The 22,951-nt window shown below is 43.3% G+C and overlaps 1 protein-coding gene and 1 non-coding gene across 6 annotated transcripts; one reads left to right on the top strand and one right to left on the bottom strand.

The window, feature by feature from the left end:
• The first annotated feature begins 234 nt into the window (after positions 1-234).
• Positions 235-309, top strand: TRNAA-UGC (transfer RNA alanine (anticodon UGC)). The gene has a single exon. It is a non-coding gene; the product is annotated as a tRNA-Ala (tRNA).
• A 1,855-nt stretch (positions 310-2,164) lies between these two features.
• On the bottom strand, positions 2,165-21,515 carry APOOL (apolipoprotein O like). Of its 5 annotated transcripts, XM_061598681.1 has the most exons (10): positions 21,412-21,429; positions 14,425-14,591; positions 13,004-13,108; positions 10,007-10,126; positions 6,744-6,798; positions 6,407-6,505; positions 4,671-4,762; positions 4,302-4,412; positions 2,739-2,904; positions 2,165-2,594 (listed from the first exon to the last, which is right to left on the bottom strand). In XM_061598681.1, the coding sequence occupies exons 3-10, from the start codon at positions 13,106-13,108 to the stop codon at positions 2,497-2,499; spliced, it is 846 nt and encodes a 281-aa protein (XP_061454665.1). In that variant the 5' UTR covers positions 14,425-14,591; positions 21,412-21,429; the 3' UTR covers positions 2,165-2,496. The 5 variants fall into 5 exon arrangements, with proteins under 5 accessions (XP_061454665.1, XP_061454662.1, XP_061454664.1 ...); XM_061598678.1 differs by lacking the exon at positions 14,425-14,591 and having other exon boundaries at positions 21,412-21,515; XM_061598680.1 differs by lacking the exons at positions 14,425-14,591; positions 21,412-21,429 and adding an exon at positions 21,169-21,389.
• Positions 21,516-22,951: the final 1,436 nt, after the last annotated feature.

Raw genomic sequence — 22,951 nt, 5'->3', positions numbered from 1 at the left:
AGATGAACACACAACACTTCAAAGGCATACTAGATCCTATGCATTAGCTTAAGCACAGGTAGCTCAACCAGTGACTCACAGGGGTTGTGGAAGGTGGGAGAAGAGTACAGGCGAGACAGAATTTGCTGCCTAACCCTTGTTTTTCTGCAAACACAAAACAGAAAAAATAGCCAGGGTACTGGTGTGTTGCAGCCTGCACCAGCGTGTGCCTGGAAGGAAGAACAAGACCTTATGGGAGGGACTGTAGCTCAGTGGTAAAGCATCTGCCTTGCATGCAGAAGGTCCCAGGTTCGATCCCTGGTCTCTCCAGGTAGGGCTGGGAAAAGACTCGTCTGAAACCCTGGAGAGCTGCTGCCAATCAGAGTCAACACTACTGAGCTAGATGGACCATATGGCAATGGCCTTGCTCATTCTCTGCCCTTACCAAAGCAGAACCACTTCTCTGGAAAGCTACTGCTGCCACACCAATACTGGAGAACCAAGGCTGGGTTTTAGCACCAGCATAGAGCATGGGTGGGCCAAAGGTAGAGCAGGATCAACTGGCAGATCTCCCGAGTGACTTTTCAGTAGATCGGCAAGGGTTTCTGACTCCCAGTTGTTTTAACAATAGCCACAACCAAATACCTTTTCCCAGCTAAATTAGGCTGCTGCAATGAAAAAAAAAATCTAACCAGGACTGGCCTTTTGTACGAAAGGGACTGCAAGTTCAGTTCTAGTACTGAAAACAAATTTGTCAGCTCAGAATGTGCTCAGAGGCACCCTGTTCTTTAATTCTAACTGTGGGTCTTTTGCACCTGGCCCTCATTGGTAGATCTTGGGGTTCTAGTGATAAAAAGCAGGTCCTAAAAAGCCTGATATCTGCTCACTCTTGGACCACATTAACGTCTCACACCAGGTCTTGTGTGCTGATCAATAGGGTCAGGCTTGAAAACAATTATTAAGGACGCCATCAATGCAAGAGCTTTCATTTTAATACCAGGCTGAACCCGCAATTCTCTTTTTTCTTCTGTCCTTGTATGTTTAATCCAGGAGCAGCGACCACTGTATATGTGTGCAAAATCTGATTGTTGCATTTTATTAGAAACTTAACATCACTTAGCAGGAAAGGCTACACAGGGATGAAGAACATGTTCTCGGGTGATATGAGACCACTTGCTATATGGAAACAAATCTTTCCTGACAGATCCCCGCAGAAGGCAAGTTGGCAGTTCAAGACACGCACATCTGCAATCCTCCTTTTCCTTACAAGTAAAACTGTGTGTGTGTGTTTTACTGTGACAACTGGATTAAAATTTGGTAGAGCCATCACACTTCAGCGATAAAGTTGCTTCAAGATGTAAATGAGATCTGCTAGCTAGTGGCCCTTAGTTAAACAGCAGGGTTTTGTATCAGACTGCACAACAGACTGAATAGCAGGGGAGTTATCTCAGACGTTGTATGTGGTGATAAGCACAAGACATGACAGCAATCAGCTGATTCTTGGGGCTTCAAAGCACTGCATAGGGCTCCCTGCAAGCACCACCAATCAGCTGACTGTTGGGGCTTGTGGAGAGCCCTGTGCAGCGCTTTGAAACCCAATCAGCTGATAATTAGGGCTTCAAAGTGCTGTGCATCACACTCTTTGCAAACACCATAGAAGAGCTGACCTTCGGGGCCTGCAAAGAGCCACAGGTTTCACAACCCCCCTTTTTGTGCACAGCCGACTTTACCTCTCCTATAACCAATATCATATATGACATCTGGTGCAGGGCGGGTGGGTGTGGCTTGGCCGAAACAGCCTGGCGGGCCAAATGGGCGTGGTAGACCCCCAGGTCAAAGGTTCTCCACTGTTGCCTTAGTGTTCATAATTTTGGGCACAGCTTATCTATCTTTCTATAGAGGTGCTACGCAAATTCCCTCTTAGCCACTACACATGGACTGCAGAAAGGAGATGCATATTCTTCTGCTGTGTACGGCTACTGTCATGTCTCCACAGCAAGCATTTTGGGAATGTCATTTAAAATACTTTTAGATTTTACAAGTTATATATAATATATAACCTTTTCCCATAAACTCTAATTATCAGTGTGTCCCCCACCCACTTCTTTCTCAATGACAGAAAGACTCTAAAGGCCACATTATTAGCAACATTGCCTGGATTGGAAATAAATTCAAAGAAAGTAAGTTTAAATGCTTTAGTTGTCACTTTATCATCTGAGCAGAAGTGTTTCTTGATACGATTTATGTTAATTGATAACTTGACAATGACAATCTCATTTGAAGGCCTTAAGCTCTTCAGATTGAGTGGGCAATTATGTTTCCAAAAATTAGTAAGCACTTTTCTGGCAGCAAATAGTAGAAAAATAATGATACGCTGGAAATGAAGGGCAGTTCCATTGGCTGTACAGGAAGGGCTAAGGAACGACCTGATCAATACCACCATAGAAAGTACAAACTGCATAACTTTCCTCATTTTAATGTCCCATCATTACTGCATCCTAAAGATTGGGGAGTTTGTTAGCTTCTGGTACTGTACATATCCACATCTTCTGGGCTGGACTGGCCATGGTCCATGAGGCAGGGGTCCGGTTTAAATTGTGGTATGTTCAAAGCATCTGTCAAGCATAAAAACGGGTGTTAAAGTGTGTGTGTTTGGCAATGTCCTGTCAGTTCAAATCTTCAGGAGCGACCCTGGTTAATGAAAAAAACGAGCAGATCCTCCTATAAGGCGGGTAGTAAGGGTTGCTTGAATTTCATACCTGATCTGACACTTGGTGCCTTTGCTTCAGCTATCAGAGGTGTGGAATCTGTCTGGGGAAGCATCTTCTCTGCATGAAATTGCACCTCTGATGCTTTCACTCTTTTCTCTGAGTCAAGGGCTAGTTTACGAGCTTCTGAGACACTATGGCCTGATCCTGGAACTTCCTGTTTTTGAAAATAAGGCAGAATTGTACAATAAATAAATGTGCTACATAAAATAAATAAATCCATTAGACTGACTTCAAGAAAAGGTGCCACCAATTACTCAGGACACAGATTTCTTTATTTTAAAAAAAGTTAACTTTTTTTTTTAATATGAGTACTTACAGAAGACATTTTGAAAGAGGTATCCCTCCTTTCTCAGATTGGGAGGAATGCCATGGTAGTGCCTGCTGTGACACCACCTGGAAAGGACAGTCACTCAGTAGTAGTGCAAATGCATTTCCATGTAGGAAGCCTAGGGTTCAGTCCTTGGGCATCCCCATGTGTGGGGAACCTTTGGCCCTCCAGATGTTGCGGAACTCCTGTCATCCCTGGTCACTGGCTCTGCTTGCTGGGGCTGATGGGAGTTGTTGTTCAGCAACATCTGGAGGGCCAAAGCTTCCCTAGCCTGAGTTAGGGCGGGGGAGCAGCTAATGGGAAAGACCGAAACTCAGGAGAGCTGCTCAGGTGTTCAGTCAGAGGAAACCACATTAGGCTGGCTGGAGACTGCTTTGGGAGAAGGCAGCTTCCTAGGCCCTTAAATTTATGCAGATTTCATACAGCAGAGAGAGTGCTGTTGCCCTCAGCTCCCGCTTTTGTGCTTCCCACAGGTATTTGGTAAGCTACTGTGAGAATAGGATGCTGGACTAGATGGGCCACTGGCCTGATCCAGCAGGGCTTCTCTTACATTCTTGCATCAACTAAGATTTCTTTAGTAGAACAGTATCTCTTCTCTAAATTTAGACTGAAAGCCTCTTGGAACACAGGAAGCTGCCTGGTACAGAGTCTGATCATTGTTCCCTCTAGCTCAGTACTGTCTGCACCAGCCTTTACCAACCTGGTGCCCTCCAGACGTTTTAGACTAAACCTCCCATCGACCCCAGCTAGCCTGGCCATGCTAATTAGGGCTGATGGGAGTTGCAGTCCAAAACACCTGGAGGGCACCAGGTTGGCAAAGGCTACTCTTCAAGGTTTCAGACAGGAGTCTTTTCCAGTCCTATTGGGAGATGCCGGGAATTGAATCTGCGACCTTCTACATTCAAAGACCGGGCTACAGACCTTCTCTGCAGGCTGGTGACCTATCTTTTGCTTATATTGCTATGCAAAGTGCCACGTACACCACTAGCAGCATGCTAATAAACAAATCATAGCAAAAAGGAGAATGTCTCTGAACATATGCAGAGAACCTTCCATTCTCCAAACCAGTCTACCATAGCATGTTAAAACTGTTGCATTAGAAGTTTCAAAGGCCTCAAACTGCAACATTATTGTTTTTGTGTAAGTACTCACAAACACAAAATGGATCAAAGAAATATACCTAGACTGTGTCGCTAAAAAGTGGTTCTTGGAAAAGAGCCTACCTGAGGTTTATCCTGGGCAAGTGGAACTTCTGTAGTGGACTTTTTCGTCCATAGCGATCCTATTGCTTCATAGGTTTTATGGCTTACAGCATAAACCTTTCCACCCGTTACCTAGTTTAATTTTAGAAATGTTATTGTACTGAACAACCAGTTTTAAAAATATTCTAGCGTAGGCAAGGCTAATTGACTTCTTCAACAAGTTGTGTGATTCAGCCAATAGTGGAAGAAAAACTTTGTAATTATAGATGACAATCTATTACAGGTTTTCAAATTTTAAAGACTTTTTCCATTTAAAATTTTCAAGTTTGACTAACTAGAGGTGAGATTCTTAAACAGACAAAAACAATGGGAAGCATGACAAAAACTCACCTTTGCAACAATTACTGACTGTGCTGGATAGCAAAGAGAGATGCCTAATGCGCAAAGTCCCAAAGGATAGGAAATTTTCTTAAATCTAGATCCTGCAGAAAAAACAAAACCAACTATTTGAGACAGGGATTGGGAGCCTAGGATTGGGAGCCAGATGTTGCACTTCAGCTCTCATCAGCCCCAGCCAACACGGTCAATGGTCAGGGATGATAAGTCTCGTAGACCAGAGAGAGCCATGGGTTGCCCATCTCTGATTTAAGCAACATTAAGCATAAAGGGACAATCCTACAGAGAAGGCTAGGCTACAACCCTTCTCTAGTTCTCACTGTATAGGGGATATTTTTATATGGAGGAGTGTTCAATCAAGTGAAGCAACCACTCTGCCCACACATAGGCTTACTGCCTCTTCTGTTCTTTGTGAGAATGAGGCTTCCACAAGCATCCAAATTTGGATGCCATTACAGATAGGATGTTAGGTTGTACTGCGTGTTCCACCACACCTGCCCTTGTGATTTTCTAGTTTGTGTCCAACTTACAGATGCATACTGGTGCACAATCGTCTACTCTGACCGGCAGCGGCTTTTCAGGTCTTTCCCATCACCTCCTTCCTGAACCTTTTTAACGGGAGATCCCAGGGACTGAGCCTGGAGCATTCTGCATACAAAGCAGGTGTTCCTACCACTGGGCTACGGTCCCTCTCTCTGTGGAAGTCATGCCAAAGTAGATAACGACTAAATATCAGGGGTGGGGGGAAAGTCCATAAAATAGTCGATCAGGCCTCCCAATCCTGAAAAGTTCTTACTTGGAGGGGAGCCCCACAGAAATCAACTGGATTTACTTATGAGAACAAGGAACATAAGGAAACATAAAAGCATATGAGGAAGTAACAGCTTCTGCTTATCCTAAACTCTGCAAAAGCAGAGCAGAGCTTTTTCTGGCATTATTGGGAATGGAAAAAGGGAGCATCAAACAAGTTTTGGATTGAATATTAGGAATGTGTGCAGCACACAGCCCACTCTGCTTGCTTGTAGACACTGCATTTAACTCAAGAGTGAGTGATCTTTAGCTCTTGGAAGGAGCCTGTCCCATAAACATAAGGGTCTTCAGCAGAGGATCTCACAAACAGAAGGAGGTGATTTTCAGTTATTCCCCCTTACCGCTGCTCACCTGAGGTACTTCAGGTGAGCATGCATCCCAATAGTCTGGAGTAGATTGGGGGGGGAATACAGGGGTATCTGGGGGGGGGGAATCACCTCTTCCTTTCTGCTCATGGGAGCTTCCACTGGATTGAAGGCTCTTTCCTAGATGGAAGAGCAGTGTTAGATCCAACCCATTAATTTTTAGCTGGGTGTGTCCTGGGCGACCATGCACACACGCAGTTTAAGTCTCTGGTAAACCTGATTCTGATTCTTGTAACTGTGCCTGAACTGGTTCTCTAGAGAGCTATCTTAGGAAGCTTGCCCTGTATGAGCTGTGTACCTTCATTGGCCACGCACATGCCTAGGATTGCAGAAGGAAATGTTAGGGCACTCCTAACATAAGGGAAGTTGCTGTTGGCTGCATCAATGCACCTCCTGGTTATAACAACTAATTCTTCCTCGCATGACTGTGGCTACTGTGGCTGCTCACCAAGAAGGGAAATTGCCTGCATGTGAACTATTCTGTTCATAGAGCATTGTTTCTTAACAAAATAACACATTGCATGCACAGTAACTTAAGGGCATGCAATATTTTACCTTTCCTCGCGAGGACAAGCCCGGTCAGTCCTGAAACTGTAATCACACCAACTTTGGGAAGGAATTCTGGAGGTGGATTCTTCAGATAAACATATGCATCTTAAAAATAAGCAAGATTTGCCATGCTTGAACATTATTTTAAAAGACTTTGTAATGGCATTTAGAAATGAAATCTATATACAAATTCAAACTTTGTTAACTGAACTGCATTTACAGTGGGGCAATATAATTTTGAGAAAATTTTGGATGTCTCCTTATTTTAACTAGGCGTAAAATTTGCGTGGCCAAGAGTGAACAAAGGAAAGTCTAGGTTTAAGCTTTGCACATACTCACACACCTTTTCCAAACTGTATAGATGATATTATTCCATTTTTGACAAAGAGATAAGCATCCTGCACAAACAGAATAAAGTACAGTTTTCTCCATGTGATGTTGTTGTTTTTTAAAACATACAACTTTTATCAAATAATCACAGCGACAAAAAGTTGGAAAAATGTAGCTTGGAAAATTTCCTGATTTTATAATGAAACACCTTAAATTCATTAAGACTGAATTGCAAAGCAGAAAGTGGTGCTGGTGGAGGGGGGGGGAGGATTGCTCAGCTGTCTACGGTATGTGTGCATTGTTCTTGCATTGCTTAACACAGAGGTGGAGAACCTGTGGCACAGTCAGATGTTGTTGGGCTTCAACTCCCATCAGCTCCATCCAGCAAGGCTAATGATCAGGGATGTTGGGAGTTGTAGTCTAGCAACACCTGGAGTCCCCAGATTTCTCATCCTTGGCTTAACATTTGATAAGTTGTGTCAGCAATAACAGCTCCACACATGTAGGCAGGGCACAGGACAACCAAGTGCCAGACTGAGGCTATGCACCCTCCCCAATGGTCTAACAGGTGATAATTATAGGTTTGTCATAATGATCACATCTTAGGTAGCAGGAGGTGTGGGGAGATTCCCACTGTGCTGTTCCTTTCCTGGGTCTGTGGCCAATTTGTATAATGCATATAAGAAACAAACAGGCACTATATTTTAACATGTTCCACCCGCAATGGTGCAAATTTCGTCATCACACTGAGGTTGATCTTTTTTGGACCCGTGGGCACATTTGCAAACTGGAGAAACTGTTATATGGGCACCAAACAGGCCTCCACAGCCATGTATACACCTCAACCTTTTCTGTTGGCTACCAACAGAATACTTAATTTCAGCAAGTAGGTACCAGAGACGGCCTTTGTGAGGGCCACGTTGGTGACGCAGTCATAGCAAGGGCAATGTACAACATATTAGATAGGAAACTGATGCACTCTTTAACAAAGGAAAGTTATTCTGATAGGGAAAGCACAACAGATTATATTAAGTCATGCTGTGGCACACGATGCATTATCAATGGCAACTCATCCAACACTGGAAGGATTAAGGCAGTGTAAAAATCAGCTCGTCCCCTGCATACTCAAATAGCTGGGATCTAAAAAGCTATTCCCTTATCCAATTTTGTGGGACATAAGCTTCCCCCATTGCCGTTTCCAGTGTGCAATTTACTCATAAGTAGACTTACGGGGTAGTCTTCCTAGGACATGGTCACAAATTGGCATCCATACAACTTTCCCAGATTTCAGCCAGTTACCACTTACTATTTTCCCTCTAGAAACAAAATGCTACCCAGGGCACAATATGTCCCAGAAATGCAATGGGATGTCTTTATTACCCCAGCCAATGTTAGCAGATTGAGGTACTTTATTGATTTATTTATTGCACTTGTATACCGCCCCATAGCCGAAGCTCTCTGGGCAGTTTACAGCAATCGTAGTTAACACTCCATCGTTTCTTCATAGAAAAATGGTCAGGGATAGGTCAAAAAGAGCAGCATCCTACCTCCTCTGAATAAGTGTTTTCTGGCTTTGCGTGTTTGGGTATTGTCAAGCACACTTCTTCTGACACCGCAGATGCAATTGTTATCTGGGGTCAAGATATCAGCCCACCACACATGGGAAATCTCTTTGGGGTTAGTGTATGCTTTTTTCTTGACATTGGATGAAGGATTAACTAGATGTGCCCAAAGCTTTACACGGGTCCAGAAGAATTCTGGGTATGTCCCCTTTGAACAGCGGATCCCCACGCCACACACCAGGTGCCAATGAGACTCCTTTACAGTTTTGAACAAAGTGTGGAGTACCATTTTTAAATTTTGGGGGATGGGGCGGGGGACTTTTTGACAAGTCCAAACCCATTTCGGCATACAAAACTAGTCGCATGGAGCTTTCGATCGTGGCCACAAATACTAATACTGAAACTTAGCCTTTCCAAACCATCTGCTCTTTAGCATCTTATTATTTTATTGTGCACTAATTTCTCCACATTGTCAGCTGTCTCGGAGGCCTATTATCAGATAAACAGATGGGATATAAATATTTTAAATAAACACACACACACACAAATAAATGTCTCTCTTCCGTTCCATCGTAACTACTGACAGAGAATTATTATTCCATTGCATTACTCAACAGTTACAACACAAAGTTACATTTATATGGTGTCTGAGGTTGTCCGATTTAGCCATTTCCATGCACCACATTTGTTTGCACCACCAGAAAATGTCAACATTCTTAGGCATCAACATCAAATTTTTAGGTATGTTTTTTATGTATCAGATTTATTTATTTAAGACTAACAATCTCGTACCTGGGTTGCTCACAAATTCTAAGAAACTAAAAAAATCAGTGCAATTTTGAAAGGTTCAGTCCACCATCTTGACAAATTACATTTACTTCCCTCCCACTGATTCCAATAAGAGGGCTAATGTTTAAAGGGAAAAAAAGAAACCCTCACTGTCCCACCTTCATCTGCCTTCAGTTCCTCCCTCCCCATGCCTTCTGGATTGCTCCGTTGTTTATTTCTGCCAAAGCTCTCAGAGAGGTTTACAAAAGGAAACAAAGCAAGCTTTTAAAAATACAGTATAATAAAATGAAGAATTATATCTAGTCATATTGTAAGATAGCAACCGAAGCATACAGTTTGGGACACTGTTGGGGAAAAATAATATATCTGGTGTGTTTCATGATACAAGCTTTTTGTGAGCAAAAAAACCCTTGGTAATGAAAAAAATTATTTTGAATTTACACCACAAGAGGTCACTACCCTCCAAGCTTTGGAATACAACAAAAATAAAGGAGAAATGCCTGACTGGTTGGCATAAAAAAGGTTGAAGCAACTACAGAACTCAAAGCTAAAGCAGCAACGTTGTTCATTCTTACTTCTAACTTTCCTCTACCGAGAGTGCAACTTCTAAAGTCCAAGTCTGCCAAAGCAAGCTAGCAAGCAAGCAAGCAAAGATTTCCATGGTTGTAAACAAGACTTATTCAGTCCAACATTCCCAATGTGTGTTTAGTGCAGGGGGAAGTTTTGTAGTCTTTTTGACTACTTCTGTTCTTAAGAGTTTGGCTAAGAAGAACTCTGAATATGAAATGCACTGGAAATCCTGAACTGAATACATCCATAGAAATCTTTGCTATTCTGTACTGACAAATACAGTATATCTAAGCACTCACTTCTGATAGAACGCTTATGACTAAACATGACCAACTAAAGTAACTCTCATTCTTACCTTGCACCCCTTGACATAGTAACTTGTTGTCTTTCTTACTGATGAAATCCCAGTTTGTAAGCGGCCAGGCTTTTCATCAATGTATCTTGAATTCAGAGGTGGTGCATTATAAATAGGAAGCTGGAGGGAAAAGAAGAGTAAGTCATGCTGAGCTAGTTGTGGGAAAACAATGAAAATGGAGAGATGCTCCATATCCTTGGAATGAGATTATCTTTTCCATTGCCTTAATCCAGCAAAATCTGCCCATGCTGTAGGAGACGTGCATAAATGGAAGAGTTGATCTACATATACAGTTACACCAGATGCTGTCATCCACTGGCTACAAGGACAGATCCAAAATCTGTTGCACTTAAGTAGGCACTGGCATCTGCTAAGCACTAGTAAGCCAACCTAGACACATGGATATGGGTGTGGATCATCAGGGACACACACAGTCAGTTGGATTTAAGTCATCTAATGCAATGGATTCTACTTTCAGGGAATTCTTTCCAGTTCAACATAGCTGTTGAGGTCCCCTGCACCAGAGCTTGGAAAAGTTACTTTTTTGAACTACAACTCCCATCAGCCCAATCCAGTGGCCATACTGGTTGGGGCTGATGGGAGTTGTAGTTCAAAAAAAGTAACTTTTCCAAGCTCTGCCCTGCACATCTACAACAGTTCACCTGCATGCAGTATAATATTCTGAGATGTATTCTAGGGTGTATGCTCAGCTCAGCTAGCACCCTCCCTTGGATAAACCAAGAGTGATCTTTCACATGCATCCAGAACTCCACTGTAAACTGCAGGGGGAAACGGCAGCAGCAGACAAGCAGTCTTTCAGTGAAGCTTGCTAGCCATTACTGATCATTTTATTGTACCACAGGGTTCCCCAAAAAACAGTCTGAGAACCACCGCTCTACTGCAGGTAGATCTGAAACAACGTGGTGTCCTCTAGATGTTGTTGGGTGCCACCTCCTACTACCCCAGCTGGCATAGCCAAAGGTCAGGGATAATGGAAGCTTTAGTCCAGCAATATTGGAAGGTACCATCTCGGATACCCCTGGCCTAATGCAATCCACATTGTCCCTGCGCAGTGCTACTGATGGTGTACGTTCCCATCTGCTTTGTGGGGGAGTTGGGAAGGCTCACCTTTGTACGCCCACAGCTTTCCCCTGAACTTTATGAGTCACACCTAACACCTTGCTGAACATGACTGCTGTGGCTTGGATCCATAGGCTGCATTCAGATGTGGGGCTTATTGTGTTACCTTTAACAGATTAATATAGTAGCGCTTCTGTTCCAATTTCTAAAATTCTTTTCATACTGCAGTACCTGTTGCGTTAAGGAACTGTGGCTTTTTCAGCCAATATACCGGCTTTTTGCATAACTGTCTTTCACACTGCTGCACTGAACAGCGCCTTGTTTTCATCCCTCACCTGTTATACACATGCCCATTGCAGTTCCCATATAATTCACTGCCTGAGTTAGTGTCTGGACACAGGATGTGTGTGTGTGTGAAAATCAGGAAGGGAATGCTCCTACCAGTGCCTATGCCGGGATACTGGTCCAATTTTTGTCAGGCAAAAAAAATTGACGCGTGGCTAAAGGGTAGGAATGCACTGCACGCCAGGGTGCCTATCATGTGAGTGGCTGCAGCTGATGCAAAGCTCCTGCGATCTTGCAGGCTTGCAAACAGATTATTTCTGGTATTATTTATCACGAAAATTAGCACTAGACTTCCACTATATTCCACTAGATTTCTGGAACTGGCATTTACGTCATGTGAAAGGTCAAATATAACGCACAAATTACCAGGTAAGAAATCATCGGCGTAACGGAATAAAGTGCAGTGTGAAAGCAGCCTGAATCAATGGAAATTGTCAAAAGCTTTAAGTCTCCAAGCGAGGTGAAACACCAAGAGGAAATCTTCTTCATCCTACAGTGAATGCGTGGAGAAGGGAGCAGGACCACAGCAGCAGTACCTAGCCTTGGCCTCCATGTGTTCCTTGTACACAGCGCCTACACCTACATCAGAATGTGCTCAGCATTCTTTCTGCCCAAACCAAGATCCTCCATTTTCTAGGGTCCCAGAATGCAAGTACAGGAGATGTTCGAGCACACAAACACAGGTTCTGTACACAAACAAGGTATGATGGATGTGTGGAGGCGGGGATGGGGCTTATTGCTTCAATCTGCTCCCCTCTTCATATGTTCATACCAAGATTGATGTCTTCAACAACCATGCCTAAATAAATTAAGATGAAAACAAACTACTGTTTTCTCTTTTCTAAAACTATGCAATAATGCAAAATAAACTGTAACGTAACATAACAAAAGGATCAGTAAGTATGATCGCAATTCAGCCTTTCCAGTGTTACAGCCTGAAGTGCTGCTGTTCAGAGTTCCAGCTGTTTCATTCCCCCTCCCCCTGGTTTCCCATTCCCACCCTATCAGTTAGTCAGCATTCTGTAGCCACTGAGCAAGGTCAGTGCTTATTGGGTTTTCCTCAAGTCCAATGATACCACCCTCTTTGCGAGTGGTGCTCTTTTGGCTACATAAGCAACAGCATTCACCATCTGATCACTGGAAACAAAAGGAATGCTTTTCTTCAGCTTTTAATTCTATTCTAGTATTATCTCACACATTAGCATTAGCTTAACTTTTCAGTCCCTCTCCCTTTTGGATCAGCAGCAATGGTCTGTGATGTAGCATCCTTAAATATTTTGTTTTTACTATACTCGAATGCCTCCATTGTGCTATAAAATTCTGTTTCCTGTGAAACAAAATTGAGAGGAAAGCCTTCACTCCCAATTAGATGCGCCTATTCATTTGATTTTTAAAATTGAGAGGAAAGCCTTCCTGGCACCTAGAAGCATGTATTTATTTTTTTTTAAATTGAGAGGAAGGCCTTCATGGCACCTAGATGCACCTATTTATTTAATTTTTAAAATTCAGAGGAAACCTTTTGCTGCACCTATTCATTTTTTTTTTTAAAAAAGGAGGCCTTTCAAATCATACCTGATGTGCCTTCACACGACGGGATTTGGGTTCCTCTTCAGATGCAGCATATACATTGATAGATGCACCTGCCAAGGCAGTAGGAACAGCCACGCATTTTGCCATCTGGCAGTGGGGCAGGGGCCGAGGGAAAACAATAAAGAAAATTAATTTCTTAATAGGGAAAAATCTGTTCATCAAAACTCAGATCAAGTTCAACAACAATACCTATCTGTTGACCTGCTAATTCCATTAAAGAGGATAAACCCATTAAGTTATTATTTTTTCAGACAGCTGATTTGGGAAACAGCCTTTTCCAACCTTTGGGTCCCCAGATGTTGCTGGACTACAGTTCCCATAATTCCTGACCACTGGCCATGCTGGCTGGGGACCCAAAGGTTTGGAGAGGCTGAACTACAGTATTATTATTAATATTATTTATTAGATTTATCAGTTGCTTGATACCCAAAGGTCCCCAAACAATTTATATCATGTTAAAACAAAAACAAATAAAACACACTCTAAAAACATAACAATAAACAAAACAATAGCAACAGCACCCCCATGCAGCCACAGAAAGGTTTGGCAGCATATTAAAATAAAACATGAAATGCCTGTGAGAAAAGGTACTTCTTCACCTGGCGCCAAAAAGATGTCAATGAAGGTGCCAGGCAGACCTCACTAGGGAGCAGATCCCATAAATAGGGAGCCACAATTGAAAAGGCCCTCTCTCTTGTCACCACCCTCTGAGCCTCCCTCAGAAGGGCCTCAGAGGAAGACTGGGTAGGTTCATATTAGGAGAGGCATTCCAGAAGATATTGGGGTCCTTAGATGTAAAGAACTGTATAGGTCAAAACCAGCATTGTGAATTGGGCTCGGAAGTGTACGGGCAGCCACTGCAATTGGAACAGGATAGGTGTTATATGCTCTTTGCGCCTTGAACCCATCAACAATTGGGCAGCTGCATTCTGCACTAACTGAAGCTTCCGAACCATTTTCAAAGGCAGCCCCACGTAAAGTGCATTGGAATAATCCAACCTTGAGGTTGCCAGAGCATTGATTACTGTAGCCAGGTTATCCCTGTCCAGATAGGGTTGCAAGTTGGGTCCCCAACCTAAGTTGATGGCGGAAGGCACTCTGCACCACTGAGGCCACCTGTGCCTCAAGCGACAGCAATGGATCCAGAAGAACCCCCAGACTACAAACCTGCTCCTTCAGAGGGAATGTGACCCCATCTAGGGCAGGCCACACACCACTCAGCCAGTCAGAGGAACAACCCCCGTCTGGATTAAGCTTCACTATTACAAAAAACGCATACATGAACATTTTAATAAGCATAAACCTTCTTGGTGGTGGTAAGCAGGAAGCTTTCTGAGTGGAAAGATTACAAATGTTCAAATTATTCATGCTAATCCTATTTGGATATTAGGCCACTTGCTTACTGCCACGTCTGCAGTCCTGTTTCCTTAAAACACTTTCCCCAGGATCATTATTTGTGAAGTGGTCATAAGCTCCAGTATGGCGAATAGCCCAGAGGATGATGGGAAATGTAGTCCGGCAACATTTGGAGGGACACAGCCTCCACATTTGTGACATAGGTTCACATTAGCTACAGCAGAAAAAGATAACAAAGCAAAGTGACCGTGTTGCAGGAATAGACAGAGGGGCAGACAAATCACATGAGAAGAAAAAGGCAAAACTTAAATGTTTGATACGTGATGAAAGACCTGTATTTTGTATTCTGAAATTATGAAGGGCCTGTCTTTTGTGTGACTTTTTAAAAAAAAGAAAGCATGCAGAAAAGGGGAAAATATATATAGCCTTTCCCCCCTAGAGCAATTAACTCTCACACTTTGAAGTCACTGAACATTAATGTGCAGTAGCTTTGAAAGAGTATTAGAGAGACTGCAGCTGCATGAAATGATTAACTCAGGAGAAGGCACATGTGTGATAAATGTGGTAGATGTTCAGAATCTGACTTATAAAGTGATAAAATGCTCTCAGCCAAATTTTATCTAGTCATTTAAATATGAAGTATGATAAAAATGTAGCTCTTGTATCTAGAACTTGTCTGTAAGACAAAATGTTCTCTGGGCTTTTCATGTTAAGGTGCATGAGAGAGGCTTGTACATTTAATTTATAGCTGGGGAAAACATTTTTCATGTTTCTTGGGACAGCATGAAAAAGAAGCAACCACTTATGGGTTGAGGGACGGAAAGCACGGGACGCACCTTCCCTGCCTGGCCACCCACCCCTGGCAACCTGTACCTTCCAAAGTCGCAAGCAGGCAAGATTTGTGGCAAGCTCAAGGCCACAACTGCACTATTCATTTAAAGCAGCATCGTACCACTTTAAACAGTCATGAAAATGGAAAAGGACTGCCTTCAAGTCGATTCTGACTTATGGCAACCCTATGAATAGCCATGAAGCTTACTGGGTGACCTTGGGCCAGTCACTGCCTCTCAGCCTCATGAAAACCCTATTCATAGGGTTGCCATAAGTTGGAATCGACTTGAAGGCAGTACATTTTTTTTATGAATAGGGTTTGCACGGTAAGCAGTATTCAGAGGGGGTTTACCATTGCCTTCCTGTGAGGCTGACAGGCAGTGACTGGCCCAAGGTCACCCAATGAGCTTCACGGCTGTGTGGGGATTCGAACCATGACCTCCCAGGTCATAGTCCAACACTCTAACCACTACGCCACACTGGCTCTCTAAACAGTCATAGCTTCCCCCAAATAATCCTGGAAAGTATGGTTTGTTATGGGTGCCGAGAGCTGTTATGAGACCAGTATTCCCTTTGCAGGGCTACAGCCCCCAGAGTTCCCCCTGATTAGGACTGACTGCTAAACTACTCTGGGGATTGTAGCTCTGTGAAGAGAACAGGGGTCTCCTAGCACCTTTCTGCATTCTTTGCAAACTAAACTTCCTAGCATTCTTTGGAAGAACCATTACTGTTAAAAGTAGTATAATAGTGTTTTAAATGTGTGGTGCGGATGTGGGCCATATGTCTAAGAGACACTTCACTTATTGTCATTTCCCCTTGTCGCTGTAGGAAAGAGGTAGCCTATGCTCTTGTGCGCTGTCATGTCAAAATTTGTCAAGTGTCTATTTTGCCACATGACAAACATGCTTGGAAACTGCAGCACTGTGTGGGTGATTTTTTTTTAAAAAAAAGTTAAATGAAGCTGTATTTATTATAGCACACGTTCCACAGCACTTATAGGGCTAGGAACTGTACCATGATTTTTGGAATTAGCTCGATTCTTGACTGACACTAATTGCTTTGCTTTGGGAGGTCTACTGAAGTCAGCTACGCAACGACTAACAGAACGCTACCGTACATCAGTCCGCTGCCCAGTAATTATTTTGAAGCAGTTATTCAAAAGAAAGATTTATCCAGATAAAGCCAATTAAAATGGCAAGGCTCAGGCAGTTCCTGCCTAAGGAGATGACATTTTGTCTCAGCTGCATTTGGGAGGGCTCAAACAGGAGTTTGACACCTAACCACAGAGTAGCTAACCTTTTTCGGTCTGAGGGCGTCACTGAGGTTTGGCCAACTCTCTGAGGACCACATGTCAGCAATGGGAGCTGTCCAAGTAGCCAACGCACATATCACACATTCAGGCAGGCAAACATTCATGTGCACATTAAACCAGATGGCAGCACACACTCATAAGACAGGCAAAAGGCAGACAAGTTCAGGCAGCCCTTCCAGCCCCCCCTTCTGTCTACCAGCAGTGGTGTAGAGGGGCTTTTCTTCCCATCACAGCACTGAGCTGGGATGAGAGGACCCAGCACCGCGATGGGAAGGGAGAATCTTCCACTTACTTTGTAAAGGAGCCTCTTCTTCCTCTGGAGCGGTGCCACTGCAAGAAGGCTTTAAGGCTCAGGAAACATGGAGAAGTACTCCTTCCTATTTCATGAATACGCTGACACCTTTGCGCAATAATGCCATGCTAGAGGCAGAAGAGGCACCCATTTTTGGAGGGCTAGTGGGTCCTGCGGTCCCACAGAGGAAACACCACAGCAGGAGATTTTATTAATATTATTACTTTAAAATTAATGTGTAGTATTTAGCACTAGCGCTGCTCAGATTAGACCCATTGAACTTAATGGACATGACTAACAGGTTTATGAATTTCAATGGGTCTACTCAGAGTAGGATTTAGTTGACTACCACTGTATCTAACTAAGTTCTACTCCAAGTAGATCCAACAAAATTAATGGGCATGACTCCTAGGCTCATTACTGCAAAATTACTGAGGATTTTGGAAGGCGTACAAACCCTCTTGAGGAAGGAGAGATCTAGGCTGCAACCTTTGCTATATGCTAATACTAAGCTCACTCTTAAGTAATGGATTCTTACATAGTCAAAAATGACACCGTCCAAACACAAGAGGGAGGTATCAACAGGCTTGAGTAAAGGTTGACAGAAGTACAACCTACTCTTGGGTTTCTCTCCCATTAAGTGATTTAAAAAGAAAACCCAAAACAGACCCATGAGGACTGGGCAAGCGCAACGGTTGTGGAATGTTGATCGACTGTTAGGGGGAATAGACACAAACATTCAATATCCTGAGAAAAGGCATGGCTGTCTGTCTACCTGAACAGAAGCATCCAGTATCCTGCAGTTATCATGTTGCAGGTGCCACTTGTTTTACGATACATGTTACAATGTAATGAAAACATTAAATATTAGACACGTCCCATCTGTTATCTTTTCAGCACCTACCAATGACCTTCCTCTTTCAATCAACAAGCCTTTTAAATAGCGACTTTATCCCACTCTGTGTCTGTTTTAGAACTGCTTTTTAATGTTTTTAAAGCTGTTTTTAAAAATATTTTTTTAAAAATCTTAAAAACATGTTTTGTTTTTGAGATGTTTTAATTAGTGTTTTGTCCTTTGTCTGCCATCCTGGGCTCCTTCTGGGAGGAAGGGCAGGGCAGAAATTTTAATAATAATAATAATAATAATAATAATACCTTTAACTTTCAGCATGAGCCTCAATATTTTTAAGACTGCGGTCTGGAGCTTTTTTCCCTACTTGAAACGTTTGCTCACAAGCCTTCATACGGATTTATATTTGCCTTTATTTCCTATTGAAGCATATAGTTAATAGCCAAAGGAGGCATGAGCACACTAAGAAGGACCATAGATCAGTGGTAATACTTTGCACACAGGAGTTCCAGATTCAATTCCCAGCTTTTCCAGGTGGGACTGAGAGAGACCTCCATCTGAAAACCTGAAGACTCACTGCCAGTGAATGTAGACAGTACTGAGCTGGATAGACTGAAGGTCTGACTCGGTATAAGGCAGCTTCCTATTTTACATTTCCTAACCAGCCAACCAATAGAAAGCCAACTCCTAATGTGGTTTAATGGGAAACATCAGAATGTAACCCTACCTTAACAACAGGTGTGAAGTGACATTTAACATAAACCAAGAGTAGAAAGTAGTCAGTGAAAGATGCCAAACGTCAGCAAGGCTTAGTATGCAAGGAGGAGAAGGCATACACTTAATGGGAGATGCAAAGAGCATCTAGGCAGAGGAAAACTATACCTGTTCTTCAGCAAGCAAACTCTTTGTAAAAGGGGACTTCAGCATTGTTGGGCTGCAGGGGAGAGACGCTTCAGTGGTAGCTGCTGCTCCTCCACATCAGGAAAATATTAAACTGCTTTTATCCTCCCAGTCACAGTTGCCATTTGTGCTGGGTCATTTTATACTGCAATTAGTCTTTTGGAGATGCTGGACACTGACATTGTGTGAGCTGGTAGGTGGAAATCATCCTATTATTCTTCCACTCTTGACAGCTTCATTGTACTTTGAAGGCTGTTCACACAAGCACTATGGTATCAGTTCCACTGTAGTCATAAATTTGTTATTCAACTGGTCATCCAGGGTTCTCAAGGAACTCCGGGAACTGTAGTTCTGAAATAAGCTAGGGACTTTTAGAACTATTTCTCCTTTGATGCTCATTTTAACTTGTAGGGTACATTAATTTTTTAGACGTTTTACCAAAAGATATAGGCAATACTTACAAAGGCTCTAACAACCCACCCTTTTTATTAGGTTTAATACCAGAAATGATAAAAACAAAGACACCTTTAGGAAGATTTAGTGTAATCCTATGTTTGTCTGCTTAGAAGTAAACTTCACTGAGTTAAATGGGGCTTATTTCCAGGCTGCAATCTGAAACACTTTTACTAGGGATTAAGCCTTCACCCTTTTCAGATTAGGAACCCCCTTCAACCCAAGCGTGCATTTGGGGGTCCATTTCTTTCTCTCTTTTTACCATATATTTGTATGGTAGTAGCACTGCTGTTCTGGTCCACTTTAGATCAGGCCCCAACCGTTAGTGGGCCTCGACCTACCAACTGAAGATCAATGGATTAAGCCTCACTGAGCTACGTGGGACTTACTTCTGAGTAAACATGCACAGTATTGCACTGTCAGAGAAAAGCAGCAGCTTAACACGACTGCTGGCATGCCAGGCTTAGACAAGCATGCCTGAATGTACAGCTGGCATCCTTGAGGACTAATCCTCTCCTACTCTGCTGTGGAAATAAACATCAAAAGGAGATGAATATCAGGATGCAGCTCTGATGACATCACAGCGCTGTTGCTGATTATTATTACTGCTGTTGTTGCTTAACAACAATAATATTAATAACGGAAATTTTCAGATGCCCAAGTAGATCTAAGAGTGATTTTGAATCAAAGAAAATTAGTGCAGTTGAATTTTTTTGGCAAATGGCAGAAATGAGGGGAGGGCAAGGGGGGGGAGGGCAGAAGTTGAAGTTGTCTTCCGCACAGTAAAAGATGAATTATTAAAAAGGTAGCTGCTGAGAAAGATTTCCCCTCCCAGCCATGCCAAAAGAGGCATAGGCTAGCTAGAGATAAGAGGTGCAGAAGAAAGCCTGAGGTAGACAGACACAAACGTTACTATGAAGATGTGATTAGATAAGAACTACAATGAGTTGTTAATATAGCAACATTTGAATGATTATTTTATCACCAAAGGCTGCTGATGTGTACGGTCACTTTGGTGACACGATGCTGGACTAGATGGGCCACTGTCCTGATCCAGCAGGGCTTTTCTTGTCTTCTTATGTGATGAAATGGACCCTTAGTCCATGGAAGCTTGTGCTATAAGAAATCTATTAAATTCTTTAGAGTGCCACAAAACTTCATTGTTTTTCCTGTAGCAGGCTAACATTGCTGCTCCTTGGGAAGTTGTAACAATTACAATGAAGATGATGATGGTGGTGATGAAAGAGTGTGTGCTCCCTTGCTGAAGCCGCAAATAAAAAAGGCAGGTTCCACAGCCCTCTTCCTCACCTCAAATGGTTTGTTGTTAAAATGCCAAGGGCCATCCCGGGCTTGGGACTGAATAGAGCAGGGATGGGGAACCTGTGGCTCTCCAGATGTTGTTGGACTCCAACTCCCATCAGCCTCAGCCGGAATGGCCAATGACAAGGGATGCTGGGAGCTGTAGTCCAACATCTAGATGCACAGGTTCCCCATCCCTGACCTAAAGAAATCATCCTTATCTAGGCTTGTGATAGGGGAGGCAGCAGAGTGTGACTACTTAGATGAACAGAAGGGGATGGAACTCTGCACATGCTCATATACCCTCCCCATCATAATAAGCACTCCCTAATGTCCATCTGCTCTAAGAATTCCTGTTAACAGCCATATTTCTCCACTAAGGTGTGGAAGGGAAGGGAGAGCGCAGAGTGGGGTAGGTTACACAGTGGCACAGAAGATGCACTCTGCATCTGCTGAGACACTCTCACGGCCACTCCTGAAACTCAGAGCAGCTCCATAAGAACTTGACAGCACTGATTTCCCCACTTAAGCTGGGAAGGAAGGAAAGTTGGGTTGTTTAAGAGTAAGCAACCACAGACTCCAGGTGTGTGGGATTTACTTTGTTTACTAGAACCCCAAAATCCACCAACCAGAGCCAGGAAGAAAAGAGTATAAAAGAATTTTTTAAAAGAATATCAGAACTGAATGGAACTCCATAATCAGTTCTGGAAGATCCACTCCTGGTTACCCCAAGCCTTCTTCACTTCAGCCGCACAACAGGGAAATGGGAGTAATTTTGTGGCTGCTGTTGTTAAACAACTAGGAGCAAAATCATCGTCATCGGCCAATATACAGAAAACCACCCAGAGACCCACCTAAATAACAGGCGCAGGAGAGGCACTCTGCACATGCTCAGGCACCCTGCATCGTCACAAAAATTCCTTAAGATCAAAAGAGTAAGAAGCCCATAATGTTGGAATGTTCCTCCTGGTACTTTATGGCCTTTATAGCACCCCCACCCCTCCTCCTTTGAGGGGGAAAGAAGACGAACCGGCACCTCCGGAAGCCTTCCCTGTTGCCCGGGGGGCGGGTATAACGAGAGCAAGGGACCTACTCACCTTCGCCGCCATTTTGGCTCCGCCTCGAGGTAAGCAGCCAGTGTGAGATACATCAGAAAGCGGGGGAAGGACGGAACAAAGTAGAAGACGTCCTGGGATTGGTGGAGAGGAGATATGACGTTTAAGCCCGCCCTTCTGTGTTTCCCCCTTCCCCGATCGTTTGTAGTTGCTGCTGGGAATCTGTTTTTTTTCATCATCATTATTAGGCTTCTCTGCAGCCGTACAACGCTTTCCTTCTGTAGAAAGAGGGGGGATTATTGATTGTTTAGCATCTTTTTAGGAACATAGGAAGTTGCCTTATAGAGAGTCAGACCCCTCAAGCTCACGACGCTGAAGTTGGTTCCTAGTTCCCAGTTCCCAGTTCCTTATTTGTGTGAAATTTCAGTCACTAACAAAGAAGAAAAGTTGACAGCTACAGCAACGTCAAGCCAAATTTAAAATGCCCCTGAACCCCAAAATAAATAATGGGGTACCCTGTATGATATATCGCTGTAATCAGGAGACTCTCCCCGTCAAGACTGACAATAAATCTATACAATCAAAATCATCAGGATTCCGATATTATCATAAATACATAATGATGTCATAAAATCATAAATCATAAGTAACTGGGGGTACACACCCCAAAATCTGCTCTGGGCCAGGACAAATCATACACACCAGGAAAGGGGAGGGTGTCCCCTACGAGATGCCACTGCGTCCCGCCTGGCCCAGAGCCTCTGCTGGGTGCAGGGCACATGGGAGGGCATCTATGCAAAATCAAACTGGACAAAAACTTACAGGAAAAAATAAGTAACTGGGGGTACACACCCCAAAATCTGCTCTAGGCCAGGACAAATCATACACACCAGGAAAGGGGAGGGTGTCCCCTACGAGATGCCACTGCGTCCCGCCTGGCCCAGAGCCTCTGCTGGGTGCAGGGCACATGGGAGGGCATCTATGCAAAATCAAACTGGACAAAAACTTACAGGAAAAAATAAGTAACTGGGGGTACACACCCCAAAATCTGCTCTGGGCCAGGACAAATCATACACCCCAGGAAAGGGGAGGGTGTCCCCTATGAGATGCCACTGGGTCCCCCCTGGCCCAGAGCCTCTGCTGGGTGCAGGGCACATGGGAGGGCATCTATGCAAAATCAAACTGGACAAAAACACGCAGAAAAAAATAAGTAACTGGGGGTGCACACCCCAAAATCTGCTCTGGGCCAGGACAAATCGTATACCCCCGGAAAGGGGAGGGTGTCCCCTACAAGATGACACTGCGTCCTGCCTTATTTCTTTTACTGTTTGAATAGTCAAGTCAACAACACTACTGACTTGTTAATTGTTTAATATAGTAAACAAATATAGTAAACAAAAAAGTACCTCTAAAAGTATGGTTGTATGTATGTATGTATTTGTTTATTTGTTTATTTATTATATTTCTATCCTGTCCTTCCTCCCAGCATTAGCCCAGGGTGGTAAAAAAGTGATACCCCCCCAAAGTCTTTTACAAACATCTTAAAAACAAAAGATCTTTACAAAATCAAATACAAAACATT

The sequence above is a fragment of the Rhineura floridana genome, chromosome 16 (assembly GCF_030035675.1).
Source record: "Rhineura floridana isolate rRhiFlo1 chromosome 16, rRhiFlo1.hap2, whole genome shotgun sequence".
NCBI lineage: Eukaryota > Metazoa > Chordata > Lepidosauria > Squamata > Rhineuridae > Rhineura > Rhineura floridana.
The sequence above is the reverse complement of the archived record's forward strand: the minus strand, read 5'-3'. Positions and strand labels throughout refer to the sequence as shown.